The sequence below is a fragment of the Glycine max genome, chromosome 12 (assembly GCF_000004515.6).
Source record: "Glycine max cultivar Williams 82 chromosome 12, Glycine_max_v4.0, whole genome shotgun sequence".
Taxonomy (NCBI): Eukaryota; Viridiplantae; Streptophyta; class Magnoliopsida; order Fabales; family Fabaceae; genus Glycine; species Glycine max.
Genome location: NC_038248.2, coordinates 2,413,960 through 2,435,793, shown reverse-complemented (window position 1 = coordinate 2,435,793; position 21,834 = coordinate 2,413,960). Strand labels below are relative to the sequence as shown.

The 21,834-nt window shown below is 34.4% G+C and overlaps 2 protein-coding genes across 2 annotated transcripts; both read left to right on the top strand.

The window, feature by feature from the left end:
* Positions 1-1,979: 1,979 nt before the first annotated feature.
* On the top strand, positions 1,980-13,299 carry LOC100781189 (synaptotagmin-2). The gene is made up of 12 exons (XM_003540824.5): positions 1,980-2,374; positions 2,471-2,569; positions 2,666-2,716; positions 2,831-2,954; positions 3,724-3,842; positions 3,930-4,031; positions 9,613-9,687; positions 10,591-10,667; positions 10,766-11,012; positions 11,098-11,448; positions 12,044-12,172; positions 12,952-13,299. Exons 1-12 carry the CDS (start codon positions 2,264-2,266, stop codon positions 13,084-13,086), a joined length of 1,620 nt encoding a protein of 539 aa, XP_003540872.1. The 5' UTR covers positions 1,980-2,263; the 3' UTR covers positions 13,087-13,299.
* A 2,263-nt stretch (positions 13,300-15,562) lies between these two features.
* LOC100170727 (peroxisomal ascorbate peroxidase) lies at positions 15,563-21,119 on the top strand. The gene is made up of 9 exons (NM_001251432.3): positions 15,563-15,762; positions 15,912-16,036; positions 16,386-16,435; positions 19,376-19,441; positions 19,530-19,578; positions 19,721-19,803; positions 19,893-19,972; positions 20,106-20,208; positions 20,699-21,119. Exons 1-9 carry the CDS (start codon positions 15,647-15,649, stop codon positions 20,888-20,890), a joined length of 864 nt encoding a protein of 287 aa, NP_001238361.1. The 5' UTR covers positions 15,563-15,646; the 3' UTR covers positions 20,891-21,119.
* The last annotated feature ends 715 nt before the right edge of the window (positions 21,120-21,834 follow it).

Sequence of the window (21,834 nt, the reverse complement as noted above, 5' to 3'; positions counted from 1 at the left end):
GTAAAACAATGTTCTGTTTTATGAATACAATAAATTGTTAAATAGGTTATGGGTTTTATATTTTATTACCATGAATGAATTACTTAAATTTATTATAGGTTAATGATTTATGGTTTATTTTTCTTATTCAGAGAGTAATTGCAAAATTTATTTTAAAAATATCCCTCACATTTTTTAGTTTAAGTTAATATGTTTTAATATTTAAAAAGTTATTTTTTTAATGTTCTAGCCCAATCCAATTAAAAATGGGTTGGATAGGATTCAATTGCAAAAAAAAAAAAAAAACCAATTCAACCCAATTTAATTGAGACATTTGGGCCTCACATATTTAAAAAATCGTGATTTTTGGTTACTCTTAAATTTAATAGAGACATTTAATCCTTATAGTTTAAAAAATTTAAGGATTTTGATTAATACGTCAGATTATTAATGAATAATTGTTATTGGTAGAATTATTAAGTTATTTATAAATCATTAATTATTAAAAAACTTTCATTAAAGATCATTGAACCCAACCCTTCCCTCAATCTCAATCATGAACCTCAATGAAGCATTTGATGGATCTGAGCTACCACAAGAAAGCAACTTAAATACAACTTTGTCACACCAACGCAAGTGTGGAGAATTGACAATGCGAAGTGACAACGTTGTCGTCTTGTGTTTTATCCCATCCACCCTAGCAATCACACCTTTGCATTTTTTAGCGTAGCGCAAGCTTCGCGTGCTTTAGATCTTGCTCAACAAACATGATGATGCCTTGTTAGACACCAAAATCAGAGATAACATCTTTGTCAGCTCAACGTTGGTCAATATCCGATCACCGAAACATGATGAGTTTCACACAACCTTCATTCGAATCAACTGAACATTATTAAACCCAATCAATCCAACACAAAAAATCTCAACGAACAATAACAAAAATAGAATTAATCTCATTAAAATTATCAATGAAGTGAAATTAGGGATTGGGGAAAAGCAATTTGTGGTTAAGATAAAGAGGAAGTGGTTAGAGTTCAATAAACTTTGATAAAAGATTTTTTTAAAATGAGTAATGGTTTTTAATTAATTTATAAATATTTATTAGTAATCTAACTAATTAACTAAAATTCTAAAATTTTTAAACTAAAAAAAATGAAATATCTCAATTAAATTTTAAAAAGATGAACTAAGAAATCAAAATTATTATCGTAAGTTGCAGTCACGTCCATACATATGTTAATGCCTTGAATAATCGCTCATTATAATATCAAAGGTATGGATTAATAACTGGATGACCGGACCCATGACCCATCCGACCTTTCTTTTTCCAACTACCTATTATATTGTCAACCGTCAAAGTGTTGAATCATAGTTGCAATAGCTTTCAGTAAAAAAAAAAAAAAAAGAACTTGCCAATACGGATGCTATATCATATCATAAAAATTGAAATATTTTTTTATTCCCCATAATTTTAATTTGTACATTAAAATTAATCTCTCTCTCTCTCTTTTTTTTCAATCTGTTTTCTCTGTGTCTTATTTTCTGTCGTTATAAACAGTGTTAAAGATAAATTGCCCACCTGTGAAAGGTAACTCTTTGTCTTATTTTACATGGAAACTAGCCAGGTGTCGTGTATCCGCGTAGAGGCATTGGCAATCACGGTCACCATCAGGTGATCTGGCTGAAACCCATGCCGACAGCTTTCCATGCACGCCACGTGTATAATTACTGCATTTATGTATTATTATTATTATTATTAAGATTATTTCCATTCATAAAATTATATTTTATGGACCATCAAACAGAGGTACCATGTGTTTGAGTCCTCCTATGCGACTGTTTAATTTTTTTATATTGTTTATAATAATTTTATCCGATTTAATATAACATATTTCAAAATGTTGTATTTTATATTAATTTTAGTTCTCTTTTATTAAGTTTTATAATATTATAATTATATATTATATATATAATTTTATAGTTACTGAACTAGTTGACTTTGTGAAAGAAAGATAACTGTGATGTAAATATTTTTTATGGATGCCTTGCTTTCTGCATCCGTCTCTCGCCGTTCAATTGGTTCGCCTTTCTGCCCCCACCTCTACTATAAGGACAAAAACTCTTAAACGATCTTTTCCTCACTTTTTTCTTCTTCTTTAAAATAATTGATCTCTTGAAAAAATAAAAATAAAAATAAAATTACACTGAACTGAGTAGAGGAATGGTGTAGTAGTGGAGAGAAATCGCGATCTGGAATAGGGTTTAGCTGAAAGATCGAGTTGAAATGGGTTTCTTTGGTACCATTTTGGGGTTTTTGGGATTTGGGGTTGGGATTTCGATTGGTCTCGTGTCTGGGTACTTTCTCTTCATCTACTTCCAACCCACCAATGTTGAGGTATGTATATGTGTAGCAGCTATATGCAGCATATGATTCTTTAATCATTGTTGTCTTTGTATTTGACTTCAATAACTGTTATTGTGGCTTGTGCAGGATCCTGAAATCAAGCCATTGTCGGAGCAAGAGCAAGAGACTCTGCAACGAATGTTTCCAGAGATTCCTCTTTGGATAAAAAATCCGGATTTTGATCGGGTAATCTACTAGTACTACCCAATTAGTACTTCGTTTTTTTTTTTTTTGGCTTTAGGATTTGACTACTGAACTTATCTGTTTGATTTTTTTGTCAAGCTTGATTGGCTGAACAAGTTTGTAGAATATATGTGGCCGTATCTTGATAAGGTTTGCAGTTTTGATATACTTCAACTCTTCGAGATTAACACCTACTAGGCTTGTGATTCACCTTGTTTCTAAGCTTGTTTGACTATAGAGATTTTTTTTTTTAAATTTATTTAGGCAATTTGTAAGACTGCGAAAAACATTGCAAAACCCATAATTGCCGAACAGATTCCTAAATACAAAATTGATTCTGTTGAGTTTGAAACACTCACATTGGGGTCGCTGCCACCAACATTTCAAGGTTAGTAGATCTGGATAAGAACCTTTTAGTTGCCTGCGCAGATACTTAGGGTATTGCCAATGTTTTGTGAACAGTGTTAGCTATTTTCACGGAGTTTCTATTCTATTGTTTACGAAGGGATAAATATTGGATTTGGATTTTCTGCAGTCAGTGAGAGAGAGAATTTTGAATCTTAACCTTTAATTTTATTTTGTAACCTTACAAAATTAATACAATATTAGAACAAAAGAAATAGCCATTAGATCATGACTGCACCCTTGACTGTGTGAAATGTGCCTCAGTCAATCTAGGTCCATAAATATCGCTGTTTTAAGACATTGCCTGTGATACCAAAGATAATGCCTTTTTGGGATATGAAACAGAGTTAGAGAAAGAGTAACCAGTATTTACACACGAAATCTTCTTATATGGCTTGTTGGTCTTGAATCAATATTTTCTATTAAATTCAAGGTTTGAAATTTTGATAGTACTTTCCTTGAACTTGAACTAACAAGTTGGAGGCCAGTTTCTGGTTAGAACTTGAAGAAAAGTTGATGTATTATATAATGCATTTCCCCATAAGATCCCCTGTTGCATTTTACTTGTTATGTATGAGTCAGTTGTTATAGTCTTAAAGATTACCCTTTCATGTCTTCATCTTTACAATAAAGGATTATTTGACTTGTTTCTTTGCTATTCTACGATATAATTGATTTATGTCATGATAACTTATTTGTTATGTCATATAATATGAACTTTCTTAACACTTTTGTTAAATTCACATTCATAGGGATGAAAGTTTTTGTGACTGATGAGAAGGAGTTAATTATGGAGCCTTCTGTAAAATGGGCTGGAAATCCTAATGTCACTGTTTCTGTTAAGGCATTTGGGTTGAAAGCAACTGTGCAGGTAACTTTGTTGTGTTTTTGTGTGTATTTGTAGAGAGGGGATAGATAGTTTTTTTCCCCTTCCCACTAAGGGCTCTTATTTCTCCAGGTTGTGGATTTACAAGTTTTCCTCTTGCCTCGCATTACTTTGAAGCCTTTGGTTCCTAGCTTTCCGTGCTTTGCCAACATATACGTCTCTCTCATGGAAAAGGTTGGTGATTGTTGGGTGTATTACTTCCCCCCACCTACTTGCATGCCCCCTTGAACACGTAATGAAAGACACAAGTATATTTGATAGTGTTGTCATGGAGTGGTTTTAGTTGGAATTAGCATTGATAGAAACCCCTTACTGGATGATTGGATATTCTATTCTTATTGGGAAAGAGGAGCTGGGATTGGTCTTTCATTCTGACTTATGTGCAAATACAATGCATTGTGTTCCTATTGAAAATGCTTAAATTCAGTTTATATTTTTGTCTTTTGTTGCATGTACATTTGATTGCTATATGTCCCCATAAAGTCTTGAAAGTTTTAACAATGTAGTTTTCCAGATCAGTAATTGCTTTTACTTTTAGGAATACTAGAAATGTATTAAGGATCACAAACTTCTTGGAAGTCACAATCACATTTCCCTTTTCTGACGTAACCTAAATGAAATAAATAACCTTTGCACTTGATTTGTTTAGAATTAAAAAAATTCACCATAGTCATTGATATTTGTTAGATGAGAGAACTAGAAAATGAATTAATTGAAAATTTGTGAATGATTACACAATGATTACTATATATACATCAACTTGGAACTAACTACCTTCTAACAAATTAACTGAAATAACTACTTTTACAACTACTTTTACTAACTCTAATACCCCCCTCAAGTTGGAGAATATATGCTAATAATTTCCAGCTTGCGGATGAATCCATGGAAAGCTGCAGCAGGCAGAGCCTTGGTAAACACATCAACTACTTGATGTTGAGTCTTGACATGAATCAATGCAAGTAGTTGTTTCTGAACTAGTTCACGGATGAAATGGCAATCAATATCAATATGTTTAGACCTCTCATGATGGGAAGGATTAGAGGCCAAGTGAATTGCAGACTTATTATCACAGAAGAGCATGGCTGTGTCAACAGAAACCTCAAAGTGTTCTAGCAATTGCTGTAACCAAATCACTTCACTTGCTACTGAGGATAAGGCAGGATACTCTGACTCAGCTGAGGATTTTGAAACGGTGCCTTGTTTGACAGATTTCCAGGAAATCAAAGAGTCTCCCAGGAAAACACAAAAACCAGTTGTGGATTTTCTGGTATTCAAACAACTCCCCCAGTCTGCATCAGCTTAGGCTGACAAGTGTAGCTTGTTATTTGCAGGGAAGAAGAGACCTTGACCTGGAGTGGATTTCAAATACTGCAGCAAGTGATGAACTGCATTTAAATGAGTAGACAAAGGATGCTTCATATATTGACTAAGCTTGTGCACAGCCAAAGTAATATATCTGGCCAAGATATGGTCAGATACATAAGCCTGCCAATCATTCTTCTGTGCAATGAAGGATCCTCAATAGGATCACCATTAGTTAGACTGAGCTTCAGATTTGGATTCATAGGTAGAGTTGCAGGTTTGCTACCTAAGAAGCCAGTATCATCAAGCAAAGATAAAGTGTATTTTCTCTGACTTAAGGAGATTCCTTTGCTGGATTTAGCAATTTCCAAGCCTAAAAAAATATTTGAGAGAACCAAGAACCTTCAATTTGAACAATGATTGTAACGGAACCTGTATCCGAGTAACACAAGCAGAACTTGGTCCAGCCAGGATGATATCATCCACATACACCAGTAAAATAACCAAGGATGAGCCAGATCCATGTGTGAACAATGAATAGTCATTTTTAGACTGTGTAAAACCATGCTGAAGCAAGGTAGATGAAAATTTGCAGAACCACTGTCTTGAGGCTTGCAAAAGACCATACAAAGACTTATTGAGTTTGCAAACTAGACCCTTAGTACTTGTTTTATAACCCTGAGGTAAATCTATGTAAACTTCTTCAAACAATTCTCCATTTAGGAATGGATTATTAATGTCTAACTGCTGTAAACACCAATTTTTAGCAGCAGCTACGGCCAATAAGACTCTTACAGATGTAAGTTTGGCTACCGGTGAGAAAGTATTTGAGAAGTCAATCCCAGCTTGCTGTGCGTAGCCCTTGGCTACTAGTCGAGCCTTGTATCTATCCACTGAACCATCTGCCTTGCATTTCAGTTTGAACATCCATCTGCAATCTATGCAATGCTTGCCATCAGGCAAAGGAACTAAAGACCAAGTGTTACTATCCTCTAAAGCCTTAATTTCCTGAGCCATGGTTTCTCTCCACTCAGGAAAAGGAACTGCCTGGTGATAAAACTGAGGCTCATATGTGGTAGAAATCTGATTGATAAAAGCCTTGTAATCTGGATTGAGTCTATCCAGGGAACAAAATTGATAAATTGGATAAGTTTGTAAAGTATTGGAACACACAAAGTCAGACAAATAAGGTGGCTCTTTAGACACTCTTGAGGATCTCCTCAAAGGAACTACTGGCACAGAGGTTCCACTGATATCAGCAGTGGATGCAGATTCAACAATAGTTGTTGTTGGTGAAGTATTCACAGCATCTGAAGCAGGAGGATCTGAGGATGAATTGTCAGCAACAGGTAAAGGAATAACCATGTCATCAACAAAACGTGAAATATCTTAAGTAGGTGTTACTCCCTAGAAAGGAAAAACCGTTTCATGAAAACCACATCTCTAGAAACAAAAAATTGTTTAGTTTCCAGATTATACAACTTGTAATCCTTATAACCTGCTGCATATGCCAGGCAGCCAAAGGCTCTTAAAGAGTGATAGTCTGGCTTGGAAGCAAAAAGCACATGATAAGGAGACTGCTGTTGTAGAACAGGAGAGGGAACTCTGTTGACAAGGAAAGCAGCAGTGGAGATACATTCTCCCCAAAATTGTATTGACAATTTGGACTGAAAAAATAAGGCCCTAGCCACATTCAATAGATGTTGATGTTTTCTTTCCACCACTGAATTTTGTTGAGATCTATCCACACAAGAAAATTGACGAAGAGTTTCTTGTTCTGCTGAAATTCAGTAAGAGCAAGCTCTTTTGCATTATCAGACCTGAGACACTTAATAGTGGCTCCAAACTGAGTCTTAACCTTTTGAAAAAACTGTTTAATGGCACTAGCAGCCTCAGACTTGTGTGTGAGTAAAAATATCCAAGTAAAACGACTACAATCATCAACCAAAGTTAAGAAAAATCGTTTCCCATCATATGTAGGTTTACCATATGGTCCCCAAATGTCACAATGCAGAATATCAAATAATGAGTGGGAAACATTATTAAGTGAAGTAAAGGATAATCTCCTAAATTTAGCAAGAGGAGAAATTTGACAATCTGAAGTAGAAAAACTATGAGACATATCAAAAGGAATTTCATTGCTCAAAAGTCTAAGAATCTTATCAGATACATAGCCAAACCTTGAATGCCAAACAGAAGCATTCTTACGGGGTACAACATTCTGACAAGAAAAAACTGAATTTGTACAAGAATTGTATGAAACTGAATTACGAGTAGTAGGATTGTCATCAAAACAAGCCGAGGAGGACAAAACATATAGGCCTTCAGTGAGATCACTACTGCCAATCTTCTTGGAGTGAGGCACCTCTTGAATAAAAAAATGTGTTTTAAGGAAAGTGATTGATAGATTACTGTCAGCTAATAAAGCACTGACAAAAAGCAAATTGAAGTTGAATCGAGGTACATAAAAGACATTGTGAAGCAACAATGTGGAAGAAATTGTAACTGTGCCAACAGCTGCTATAGGTATTACTGTTTATTTGGTAACACTAGTTTTATCTGACACATATCTATAAGATTGAAAAAGTGTTAAAGAGCATGCCACATGAGTGCTGGCACCAGAATCAATGATCCAACTACCACTAAGTAGAGGATTCACAGAAATGGTAGACATAGCTAGACCATTAGAAATAGAATTGACTTCTAGAGCAAACATAATCATACCACTAGGAGTATTTGAGTTCTGTGTGACATTTGTTGCCTTACCCTGAAGGAGACTCATCAATTGTTGATACTGCTGGGCTGTGAGTTGAAACGAAGGTGTGGAATCCTTACCAACCTCACCAGAAGAAACCTGGTTCACAGAACTAGAAGAAGCTTGATTTACAGAAGCTGAAGAAGGTTTGTTCTTCTTGTAATTTGGTGGATATCCAATCAGTTTGTAGCATTGAGCTTTCGTATGACCCTGAATGCCATAGTGAGCACAGATTGGGCGATCTTTCTGAGCATTCTTGTTTTTGGAATCAACACCATTCTTGATTGCAAAGGCATGAGAAGACTCAACATTAGCTGAAGCACCAATTTCCCTCTGCTTTTCTTCTTGAACAATAAGAGAAAAAACCTTGGTGATAGAAGGGAATGGATCCATGGACAAAATCTGACCCCTAATAGAAGAATAAGTTTCTTTGAGACCCATGAGAAAATGCATGGCATACTCCATTTGATCATGATCACTCCATGGTTTGATGCCACTGCAAGTACATGTGTGAGCAGGTTTTAACTCATCAATGACTCCCAAAATTGATCTCAACTTCGCATAATAAGAAGAAACTGACATGGACCCTTGCTGCAGTGAAACAAGATCGCGTTTCAGCTGAAAAATGGGAGGGCCATTGCGTTGCTCAAAACGCTCCTTAAGATCACTCCAAATAGCCTTAGCTGAAGAACAATGCAAAACACTAACCTACATCTCCTTCGAAAGTGAATTCAGAAGCCAAGAAGCAACTACGTTATCGTTGCGATGCCAAAGAGAATGAGTAGCGGATCCAGTAGCAAGTTCTGGAATGGAACCATCTACAAAACCGAACTTGTTCTTGCCAAGAAGTGCCATCTTCATCGCCTTTTTCCAAGAACTATAATTGTCTCCAGACAGAGGATGAGAGAAACAAGCATCAATCCGGGATTATCGGAAGAATGAATGCTTAGAGGATTGGATTCATCCATGGCTGCCATGGGAGAAAACTAGAGAAAGCTTCAATGAAAGAGAAGAAGCTTGAAGATGAAGATGCTTCATGAGAAGCTAAAAAACTATGAATGCGGAAGAATTTCTCTTGATACCAAGTTAGATGAGAGAACTAAAAAATGAATTCATTGAAAATTTGTGAATGATTTACACAATGATTTCTATATATACATCAACTTGGAACTAACTAACTTCTAACAAACTAACTGAAATAACTACTTTAACTAACTCTAATAATATTTACACATTTTAAAACTGAAAGGTGACTTTCAAAATATTTTTGAGATATTCTAGGGCTATTATAATGAAGATCATTTATCAAGCTTTCAGCTTTAGTCGAAAAGGGGATCATGTTTAAATAATTTGCTTTCCTCCCATATTAGTAGTTTAGCAACTTCAAATATAATTGTGATTTTGGGTGGGTTTCTTCCATATGCAAATGATTTGCAATTGTAGGTATGTTTTTGTTGATGCTTATGTTGATGATATCTGGAGTTATTATTGCCATTTTATGATATCCTTGATGATGTTGAAATTCTAACATTTTTTCATCCTGCTTAAACATAATTAAATTGTTATTTGATTTTATTTTGAATGTTTGAGGAAATTTGGCAATGTTTTATTCCTGCCCAAAATTGATATCAACCTGTGATTATTTTATATATGGTACTTATCTTCTTTCTGTTTTTGGTGTACATTATCTTGCAGCCACATGTTGACTTTGGGCTAAAGCTCATAGGGGCTGATCTTATGTCTATTCCGGGAGTCTACAGGATTGTTCAGGTATAAGATGGTATCTTCTTTATCTGTCTGTTTGCTCCCCCTCTTTTCTCCTATCTTAATGGTTAATGTTTGAGGTCTGAAGTTGCTTACACTCTTCTTCCATTCATTAAGCCAGAGTTGCCACCACCTGCATAGTAGACAATCTCACCATGGTAGATATGAACAATTGTTTGGTCAAGTAGATTTTATTTTGAAATGAGAGATATTCTCAGCACAGGCCATTGATTTGTGTCTGCACAAACATCTTTGCTTGCATAATGATGGGGAAATTATCATGGAACAATTTCTTGCATCAAGCTGGTGATGTGTTTGCACATGACAGATAGAAATTTAATTGCTAAAGGAAATAAGAACTTGTGTGTTAGTAACTGAACTGGCTTGTATAATGTTGCTGTGAACATGTAGTGTAGGGGTCTGAAGTTGAATTGTTTGTGGGCTTGCAAGGTTTTATTTTACAGTTCATTGAGGGTGTAATTGGGTCTTCTTGTTTAAAGTGGTCCAGTGGTTCAGATTCAGTTGGGTGCTGTTACCTTTTTAGATTGAAGCCAGCTTTTTGTTTTGACATTTTCTTCTCTGTTAGAATTAGTTATAGAAATATCATTTGATTGGACACATCTGTTAAATTGAAAATTTGTTATGGCATCTTAAATGCCTTCCATTCTCTCGATTACGCTACCTTGATTTATTATTACAGATTAAAGTGTACACAGAAAACTGGTGGTCATATTATGTATAGCACATGTAATGTATTCTTTGGTTCACGGTGTGCACTTGTGGAGTTGTGGTTTATTCTTTTGTAACATATCCATAATTTTGTTGTTGTACCAAACTTGTTTTGGTTTTGGTTTTGGTTTGTTGAAGTATTCATCACTTTTAAACTAACTTAAAGAGTGTTGTTTTCAGGAGCTTATCAAAGATCAGGTTGCAAACATGTATCTATGGCCCAAAACCTTGGAAGTTCAAGTGTTAGATATGTCAAAGTATGTTACTTCGTTTCTATAAATGTTTGTCAAAATATAATGGTATATTACCTTGACTCTTTTCTGTTTTTTCTTGTGAATGTTTTTGGGAATCTTAGAGCCTTGAAGAGGCCTGTTGGAATTTTACATGTAAAGGTTCTGCAAGCAATGAAGTTAAAGAAGAAAGATCTTCTTGGTGCATCTGACCCTTATGTGAAGCTAAAGCTTACTGAGGATAAATTGCCATCAAAAAAGACTACTGTGAAGCACAATAACTTAAATCCTGAATGGAATGAAGAATTCAATATAGTTGTTAAAGATCCAGACTCCCAGGTTTTAGAGATTAATGTTTATGACTGGGAGCAGGTAAACCTCTTGAACTGTAAGTGTTTAATCTAGTTTCTTCTTATGATATCTCAACTGAATGTTGTTTTTTTGTTTCTGTGCTTAGGTTGGGAAGCGTGACAAGATGGGTATGAATGTGATCCCTTTAAAAGAAGTTTCCCCTGAAGAGCCTAAACGTTTTACTCTTGACCTCCTAAAAAATATGGATCCTAATGATGCCCAAAATGAGAAGTCACGAGGGCAGATTGTTGTAGAATTGACATATAAACCCTTCAAGGAGGAGGATTTGGGCAAGGGGTTTGAAGAGACACAGACAGTACCAAAAGCTCCTGAAGGTACTCCAGCTGGTGGAGGTTTGCTTGTAGTTATAGTCCATGAAGCTCAAGACGTTGAAGGAAAGTATCACACTAATCCACATGTACGCCTTATTTTCAGAGGGGATGAGAAAAAAACCAAGGTACAGAATCCCAAGAAAATACTTGCATTTTACTTCATATTTCTTCTGAATTATCTGGAATAAATAAAATAGCAGGCTCCCTAACCTTTCCCCTGGAGGATAGGGAAAAACCCTCTTTACAAGCTTGGGTTTTAATATTCCTTAATGAGTTTCTGGAATTCTTTCCATTCAACTAAATCCCTATAGGCTAATAGATGCTACTTAGGAGGAGGGGTGGGGGAGGGGGTACAGGTTCCAGTTTGGCAAATCTCCTTATAGAATGTGGTATACTGTCAAAGCTTTTAATGAAACATACTGTAGTTTTTAATCATTCTACCCAGCATATGGTATTGGTTTGTTAGTTTAGTAGGTTGCTAAAACAACTGATGTATAATGACATGGTTGGTTTGTCTGGTGAATTTTTCATGTCTATAGTCGAGTGGCAAATTCATAATTTTTTTTATTAATATAACAAAAAATACAAAAGAACAAGAAGATAATGGGATGCAGATGCAAATGTCAAAGATGAAAAGATTGGAGTGATACATGTACATTACATTCAGGTTGATAGTCACTTTTGTATGGAATGCTGATGATACTATGGTTACAATCACAGCGCATTAAAAAGAACAGAGATCCAAGATGGGAAGATGAGTTCCAGTTTATGGTGGACGAGCCTCCCACCAATGATAGATTACATGTGGAGGTTGTCAGCACTTCATCACGAAACCTGCTCCACCAAAAGGTAAATAATCATAGCAACTCTACAGTTCTGAATTATGTGATGCATTATCATTAATATGATATGCAAGAGTGAGTTAGACTAGAAAGCCTCAAATTGTTGAAAAAAGTTAAAGTACTTGTGGAATCTGCACAAATTTTTAATGATTCCAAATCCAGATATAAAAATGTAGGCTGAATTATACACAAGTGCCTTTAGCTTCGGGTAATGTCATGTGCAACTTACCTGCACGTGCTTCCAATTAAAAAGCATTTTACACGCAACATGCTCACAGTTATCTATTTTGATGGAAGCTTAATAGGATTATATATTTGGGAAGTTGATTGTTTTAATTGGAATTGAAGAAAGTAAATCACATGTCTCAAAGTTCAAGGGAGTTTTATATAATTTAGCCAAAATATATGTTGAGGGATGATTGTATTCATGTTTCTAGAATGTAATGCATATGAAATTGACTTCATTAGTTCAGAGGAACATTATTTTGAATTTTCGAGAGATAGGTTTGTGCGGTAAACTATACACTCGTACTGCTTTTCTATACTCCATGGAGCATCTTTGGTTCAAAGGGTTTCTTGCATTTTGCCTTTTATTGCTAAAATATGAAAATTATGTGTCCACGCATGGCAACTTTATTTTAACACTTGACGATTCCTGGCTTGCTCAAATTTGTTCTTGTAAAAAAATAGTGCTTTGCCCTGAAATTAAGCCCAACGTTTTTTTTTTCCTTTCATGTTACTTGATATGACTTGAGTTTTATTATCTGCTGCTCCTTACGGCGTTAGGAATCATTGGGTTATATCGACATCAATCTTGGGGATGTTGTTGCCAACAAAAGAATCAATGAGAAGTACCATCTTATAGACTCCAAGAATGGTCGCCTCCAGATAGAGTTGCAGTGGAGAACCTCGGAAGCATGATGATTAAATTCTCCATAGATTTGTACTTCTGTTTCCTTTCTCCCCGTCTTTCCTTTTTTAAAGATTGTTTTCTATGCAGTGCAAGGAAAATGTGAGAAAAGGGTATTTCTTGTGCTCTTGTGAAATATATTGATTTTATTTGTCAATCATGTACATGTTTGAGATAAAAAGGTCTGAAATAGCAAAAGCATAGATATGATTTGGTTTTGATTATATACATTTACCTTACTTGGTATCATTATAGACGACCTATATGATACGTATGCAGCTTTCAGCTTGAACCATAAGAACCATAATTATTGTGTTCATCCTCCCCCCTTAGATTAAACTGTCGACTACCCCAAATGAAGCAATGCAATTTCCTTACAATGAAGTAACAATTTTGCTATTGGGTACTTAAATTAAACTCGTGAAATTTTGGAAATCATTTGCAGCCAATCATGTTTGGTTTGGAAAATTCACAGTTTACAAGAGGTAATATCTCATCAACGGCTCCGTGCGCTGCGGCTTCCATCCGTTCGTAGAAAGAAAATCGTACCGTTAACTGGAAATTGTCTAGACGAAAATTCCTCAAATTCGGCCTTTTTATTTTCTTTCTTAATTTGTGTAACTGATCAACACGGACGGATTCAAAAAAATTATTTAGTGGGATAAAAAAAGAGTTTAATGGTTAAGTACTGATAGCGTAAAATCCAATCACAAATCTTAAAAAGATAGTTTATAATATTTTTACAAAAGAAAAATATAAAAAAGTAGTTTATAATATTTTCAAAAACAAAATATTAGTAGTATAAGTTTTTATAAAATGTAGTCTCATGATAAAATAAATTAAATTAACTAAGTTTGTACAAATTATAATTAGGTACTTATTTCTTTGACTCATTATATGTACTTAATATTAGATGAGCGGAATTCATTTAAAAAATTACCTTATGAAAAGTAACTCTTATTTTTTTTTTAAGTAAAAAAATTATCTTGCGGAAGCAACTGTGTACTCTATAAGATGCATCTGTCCCTGCAGTGAACAAGCACAAGTTGGCTCATTTGTCAAAAATCCATACCAAAATTTTTCTACTATACACAACGACCAGCTCTACGAGAATTCTCTAGTTTTAGTTTTTACGTCCGAATGTGTAAAAGTTCTACTTTTTATTTTAATAAATTTTAACTATATTGTAACATATATAATAAACATTAATTTTTTAGCAAATATTTTGAATGCATAAAATTTTTAATTGAGGACACATTTTTTATATATACATTTTTTTTTACCAAATATTATTTGTTTATAATTTATGATTTACTTTTAGAAAAAAAAATATGAATGTTTGATTTACTCTTAAAGTAATATGAATATAAGAAAAGTGATGGAATGACTTAATTGACTTAATTGTAATAGGTCAGGGTTGAGTTTGGCTAAAATGTCTACATTTAATTTGGACTAAAAAATTTAAGTTTAAGTCCTATATTTTGTCAGATAGATTTAGGTCGCTCCAGCTAATTCAACTCATTTTATTATATTTAATTGTAGACTTAACATTTATTGTTCATATAAGGATAAGTATGAATTTCTCTTGCAAAATATAATTTATGACTCATTTAATTCCTGCAAAGTGAGCATATGTGTCAAATGAAAGAAGAAAAAACATGCATGTTATAATCAAAGAATTTGGTTAATAAAACTACAGTTTTGACACTAAAATTCCGGGGTATTTTTATTTTATTTTATAACGTTTGAAAAAAGTAAGTTTAAGTGCCAAAAATCTATTTAAGAAAACAACTAGCGTTCAATATAATAAATACAAAAATAAAAACAATTGCTCTTATTTAGTTTTATTGTTTTAAATAAGTCTAAGTTTTAAACAAAAATCATAAATAATCCATAAGATTGATGCAACAGACTTTGTTGTGTTTACATATGAAAAACATTTATTTAGTGGGAGAATCATGTTTGATGGGGTCTGTGTATAAAAAAATTTGAGACCTTCAATGATCAGATAAAATTCAGTGGATTGGAAAATATTTGTATTTTCTAACAGGAAAAAAAAATAAAAATCATAAACCAAATACAATGAAAAAAGTTTTCAAGATTTTTGTTTAAATACATAAAATTTTATATCAATATCTAAGAAGGAATTTATTTAAATACACAATGGAATAGCTTTTGGACAGATGGGTAAGAAAATCGGGCATTCTCTGTCTCATCTGAAATAAATTGGACATTCTTCAATATTGGCCTTTTGCTGTATGGAGGTAAGACATGATAGACATCTCCTTTACAGATTTTTTAACACTTATTTTTAGTGCATAGTAGTTCTATTACAAAAATCTCAATTTATAGTTTTATTTAATAATAAAAAAATGTGAATGAATTTTGTCCCTTCCTAATTTGAAGCTTGTGAGGCAATTAAGTAATGTGACGTGGCAAGAGAGAAGTAGAATAATAATATGCGATGGGATTGGGAATAGGAACAGCACCCACACCCATACAAATTACAATACAATTATCCGTTTTCCATTCACATTTGTCAGTTAGTTAGCAGAGTGCAGTGACTTGAGAATGGCCTTGCCAGTGGTCGTCGACGCAGAGTACCTCAAAGAGGTCGACAAGGCTCGCCGCGATCTCCGCGCACTCATCGCTAACAGGAACTGCGCTCCTCTCATGCTTCGATTGGCGTATGTACTTCTTCTTCTCTCTCTATCGCTTTTATTTTTTCTTTAGTCGAACAATTTCATGTTAATTCTTAGATTTCGAGTTGGTCAACGCTGCGATCGTGCTATTGTGTTTAGTTTTTCTGTGTTTGAATTAGCTTAATCTGATGCAGCTGGCACGATGCCGGAACTTACGATGCTAAGACCAAGACTGGTGGACCTAACGGTTCGATCCGTAACGAGGAAGAGTATTCTCACGGCGCCAACAATGGCTTGAAGAAGGCTATTGATTTCTGTGGTATGCTTTTTCTTAATTGAGTTAATTCCTTCGCTTTTATCTTTTCCTAAAATTATCATTCAATAATCGTTTTCATTTTGCTAGCTAGCTAGCATATTTGTGGTTAGGATTTTTAATGCTCCGTCCGTGCTTATCTATTTGCACATACTTTGAGTTATTTGAGTATTGAATAACAACATGACATACAGTCTTGAATTTGATTTGTGTATTGTCATGGTCGTGCCTTGTGTTGAATCGAACCTATTCCAATTTAACACGCTTAGGATGTTCTAACCAAAATAGTATCATTGGTTGGAACTATGTTGGTCTCCTTGTCTTTCTAAGAGTTGCTTATTTTCTGATGTCACAGAGGAAGTGAAGGAAAAACATCCTAAAATTACATATGCAGATCTCTACCAGGTGATCATTTGTTTTCATTCAGTTGCTATGAAAGTCTGTAGTGAATCTGATAATTTTGTAATGAATTCATTAGGTGAAAATTGTAGAATGGGGTCAATGGACTTTCAAACTTGTCTGGCATGTGCATGATAGTTGATTACGGGTTCCATTTTCGTCCACTATCAATTCAAATGACTCTTTTTGTACACTGTTTTTAACTCAAATCTCATGGATGCTGCTGAGGCTTTGGTTTTCCCGTAGTGTTAGGTGGGATTAGTTTATGACTCTTGTTTCTATTTTGTTCCCTGATCATGATTGAATTTCAGTATGATGTGGATGGATGAATCTTAAAAGTTACAGACTTAACATGCCAGTGATGTAGTGCCTTGTTACACGTAAGAGTCAAGACTCATCTTCTCATAATGTTTGTCAACTCTGATTACTTATGGTTTCAAATTGTGGACCACATCCGATGATGCGGCCACAATAATGTGGGACTTGTTGTTGTAGTTGTGTTCACAATCACATCACACCTTTTGATGTGTTTGAAAATCACATTAAGATCTGCAACATAGCACCACAACAGATGCATCACACAGCAATGGGAATCAAAGTCCTCAAACAAATTGTTCTTCATTCTTTCTATTTCTTTACTTAGTAGATTTAAAGTGGATTTCGAAGGGTTGGGGAGATTTTAGGATGTTGGTGAATTAAAGGTGGGATTTGGGAGGGAGGAGCAGGAGATGTGGGATTTTGAATGTGAGTCATGATAATTTACGTTCAGTGCAAGCATAAAATAAGTTTATACCGCAATGGCCACAATATTGAATCACAAATCACAATAGGTACAATTGCAGTGGCCACAAACATGTCTGCATCCACAACCACAATTTAAAACCAAAGACCACAATTTAAAACCAAAGACCACAATTGCAAAGAAATTAGCAAACTTTTCCTAGTTATTCAGCTTGTCTGGGATGTTTTGTTCATTTTCTCTATTCTCTTTAAGCATAATAATTTATCTTCTTTTCTTGTACTTATTTATCTCTATCCTCTAAGAAAATCCCTTTTCTTTCCAAAGACAGCATGGGTTGCTTGTTCTATTTAATTGGATACAGGTTTGCTTTTCTTGGCCTTGTACCTTATCTGTGAGGTTCCAAGGTTTTTGAAAAGTTGTCAAGGAATTATGCTATGCCTTGAATTTGGGTAAGGGGGCTGTTCTGTGATGGAACCATTTTAAGGGGGAGAGCCCAACTTGATTGCTCTTCTATAGACTTCATTTTTTGAGCTATTTGTTTGGTTAGTTGCTTTATGTGATTCGAGAGCATATGCATTTTGATGAGATTTTGCTATTGATATTAATAACATGAATTAAAGGAATACAAGTATGACCTAATCCCCTAGTTAGAGAACCTTCTCTCTCAACTCCCAATCCAAATCAAATATTCCACACCTACATTATTCTCATTCTCTCCTATCATGATTACCAAACTCTTGAGTTAAGTCGTTAACTCTTACAAGTTTACAAGTCCACTTACTCTCTGCGAGTTGACTCATGTGCAAACACTCTTTTTAGTAGACTCGGCGTAGACTCAATGCAAACTCGGTAAACTCTTTAGTTTACCATCGAACTAGCGAGTCAGTAAGTTAAAGAAATTAGACCAAAACACAAGTCGTTTTGGGTTGTTTACTGTACGTTTAGGATTCAACATACCTCTATTTAGTGTGTTGCTTCTAAATTGAAGAACCCTCTCCTCTAACAACATCAAACTTTTATTCTCCAACAACATCAAATCCTCGACGAGAATGCTCTACCACTATTATCATCTCTGCAAGTTATTATCTAGTAGTGATGCATCACTACACTTGGTTATTTAAGTATTGTGGAATTTATGATTTACTGTTTTATTTATTATGTTGTTGATATGTTTAATTAGTATGTTATTTATAAGTATTTTGTTATTATTTTTATATGAAGTAGACTCTTACGAGTCTACGAGTTAAGTTTGTGTCCATGAGTTTCAATAGACTCTCAAGTTTGATAACCTTGGCTCCTATTTAACAGATTCCCCTTTCTCTCTCTGTAACTACTTTCTCTATAACAACCTTCCCCTTAACTTCTAATTTCTGCCAACAGGCATGTTGGGCTTAAGAGTTTTGGGCCTCTAGGTATAAACCTGGAAAGGCCTACCTATTGTTGATTGCTGGATCCTATCACATTTGCATTCCCCTTAATCAAATTCTAGCCCTGCCTCCCAATTATTTAAAAGGAACTCATGATCTGTTTCATTCTGCCCAGTGCCCACAAATCTCTATCAGCTCAAAAGGGAGGGGGAACAAATCCCTAAAACAAGAATTCTGGGTAGCTATATCTATTTTGTATTAGTAGCAGTAATACACCTAGAGGTTGCTAGTTAAGGAGTGTACAGGAGTACAATTGAAGTTCAAGCTTCTATGTAAGTTAATGCAATGAGTTTCAAGTTTTAATAGCTTAAGCATTTACCTGGTTGTGGTCCAATTCTTTTGTAGCTAGTTTTTGAAATGCATATAGTTAACTTAGTGCCTAGGATTTCTACAATAAAGGTGAATACCGTTTGATTTTCTTATACACTAATGTACTAATGTTAAAGGTTAGCAAATATCAGCAATTTGATATTCTGAAAATCAAAATTTTCCTTAAGATTACTGAAATAATTTATATCAAAATCAAGCATTTACTGGATTTTTGTGTATATCACATACAAGCCATTTAAATCCAATGAGTGCATGAGTCCAGATTCTGTTGAAACAGAGAGGGAGGAGATTATCACTCATTGACAAATAAAAAAATAAAAAAAATTGATAGGTCATACCTTGTTTAAAACAAGATTTGCATTCATAAGTAGAAACGGACTTAAACTAACTGCCATATAGATTATACAAATCTGATTAAAAATAATTTCTTTGTCCTTGTGCTTCCAGCTTGCGGGTGTTGTTGCAGTTGAGGTTACCGGGGGTCCCACAATTGATTTCGCTCCTGGTAGAAGGGTATGTTGTGCCATGCCTTTGGTCAGAATATTAATTGTTAGGAAATCATCGGATCTTGTTTTGTTAATGTAATTTTCTGTTCTTATAGGATTCAAAAATATCTCCTAATGAAGGGCGGCTTCCTGATGCTAAAAAAGGTGTTTTTAAATTTTTTTCAGTGATAAAACTATTCTCTTCACCTGGACTGTGAAAGATGTTCTATTTTTTGTATTCCCTTCACAATGGACGAGGTTATGAATGCGATATGAAAGCATAAAAATATGTCAATGCTGTTGTTAGGTGTTTCACATCTCCATGATATCTTTTATCGAATGGGCTTGACTGACCGAGATATTGTTGCACTATCTGGAGGACATACACTGGTAATTCTCCTTTTGTGTAATATCTTTTTATTACTTGCTGTGATTATGGCTAGATATTCTTATCTTACTTTCTGTGGTGATCTTATAAGGGGAGAGCACATCCAGAGAGATCAGGGTTTGATGGCCCTTGGACAGAGGACCCTCTGAAGTTTGATAACTCATACTTTGTGTAAGACTTGTGTTGTATGAATGCTATTCATTTTTGCTTTTCTACAAAGGCATTTTGTAGAGCTTCACTTTTGCCTTGCAATACCGAAAGAGTTTGATTTTTATCTACAACTAAATATCATCGTTAACATCAGGGAACTTTTGAAAGAAGATTCTGCTGGGCTGCTTAAACTTCCAACAGACAAGGCTTTATTGGAGGATGCTGAATTTCGCCGTTATGTTGAGCTATATGCAAAGGTAATTGAGATTAATTCAAATAACCACCGTGTGAAATTTGTTTGACGCTGTGTCCTAATTACCAATTAATGTTTCTCAATAGCATTTCATGGGTCTATTTGTTTACTATAAACACCATGAAGCTTGTAATCATATTGCATTAATTATTAGATCAATCTTTTGGCCTGAGGTACCCACTAGGGTTGGCTTAATGGTTGGTCAGGAATTAATAAAACTACGTACTTTGCCAACAATTGACTAAACTTTGGTCTTTTTTCCTTCTTTAGACTAATGAAACTAAATAACATGCCTGATAGTGTTAGCACGCACTTGTATGTAGAGTTGTAGAATAACTTATCTAAGACATCAGTGTGAAGTTTCTATTTTGCTCTAAAGCTATTAAAGAAAATTAAGAGCATACTGTTTTCAGCAAAGTTCTGACTGCTGTCAATGCACCATTGAATTGTGTGAATCTGTCTGCCATCTCATTTTTATACTGTCATTCTGGCAGGACGAGGATGCATTTTTTCGAGATTATGCTGAATCACATAAGAAACTTTCAGAGCTAGGCTTTGTGCCAAGTTCAAAGCCGATTTCTATTAAGGATGGGACCATACTGGCACAAGGTGCTGTAGGAGTTGTAGTTACTGCCGCAGTGGTGATCATCAGTTACTTGTATGAAGTTCGCAAAAGAGGGAAGTAAACTGGACTTGTTCATTTCACTTGGCTGTTACGTTTGCGTGACCCTGACCCATAATGTGAAAACAGGGTTCATTTTTGCAGCTTCAGATTCTGTTTACTTAGTACCAATAAAGAATAATGCCACAGCCATTCAGACTTTTTTTTATATGAATAGACTAAAACTATCCCTAAATACTCAATTTGGTAGCAACTTCCTAATATGTTAATACAAATTTTAGCATTCCCAGTTACGTGTTGTTCTCTGAAAGGTTAGAGGGTAGACATGCTCAAAGAGACTAATTTGTTGTGTTTGTTACGCGCGAGGAAATCAGAATTATGAAAACCGTGACTGCACTAGCCGAGAGAATTGTGAAAATCATGCTTATAATTAGACTGCAGTAGCATAGAGAATTCTCCTGTTAAGTGTTAACCAGGTGTAGATAGTGTTTTTAATATACGATTTATACTTTTTCATTGATAATAAATTGCTAATTTTTCTCATTGTGTTATTATATTAACACTGTATAATAAATATCATTACTTTTAAATTTATTGTTTGTGAAATATAACTTCATAATTGAATTAAAGTTATATAATTAAAATTGTATTATAAATATTATTCATGCGAACAATTTAATTAGATCTAATAACTATAGTATAATTCAAGTCTCCTCATATGATTATGTAAAGTTTAAGTCTACCTTATTTACATATTTATAGGCACAAAAGTCTTAAACATTGGATCATTAATACTTGATAATTATACATCACTCATTTTTTGGTGTACATACATACCCGCGAATGTCCAAGCAATAGGAAAAGAATATTTTTAACATTAGATCATTCAAGCACGTGTTGAATATAATGAAAGTATCAAATGGGGAGTGGAGGTCTATTTCTTTTTCTTTGATGAACAAAGATACACAAGAGAAGGTGCCATGTATGTCAATGAGCGATTCATCAAAT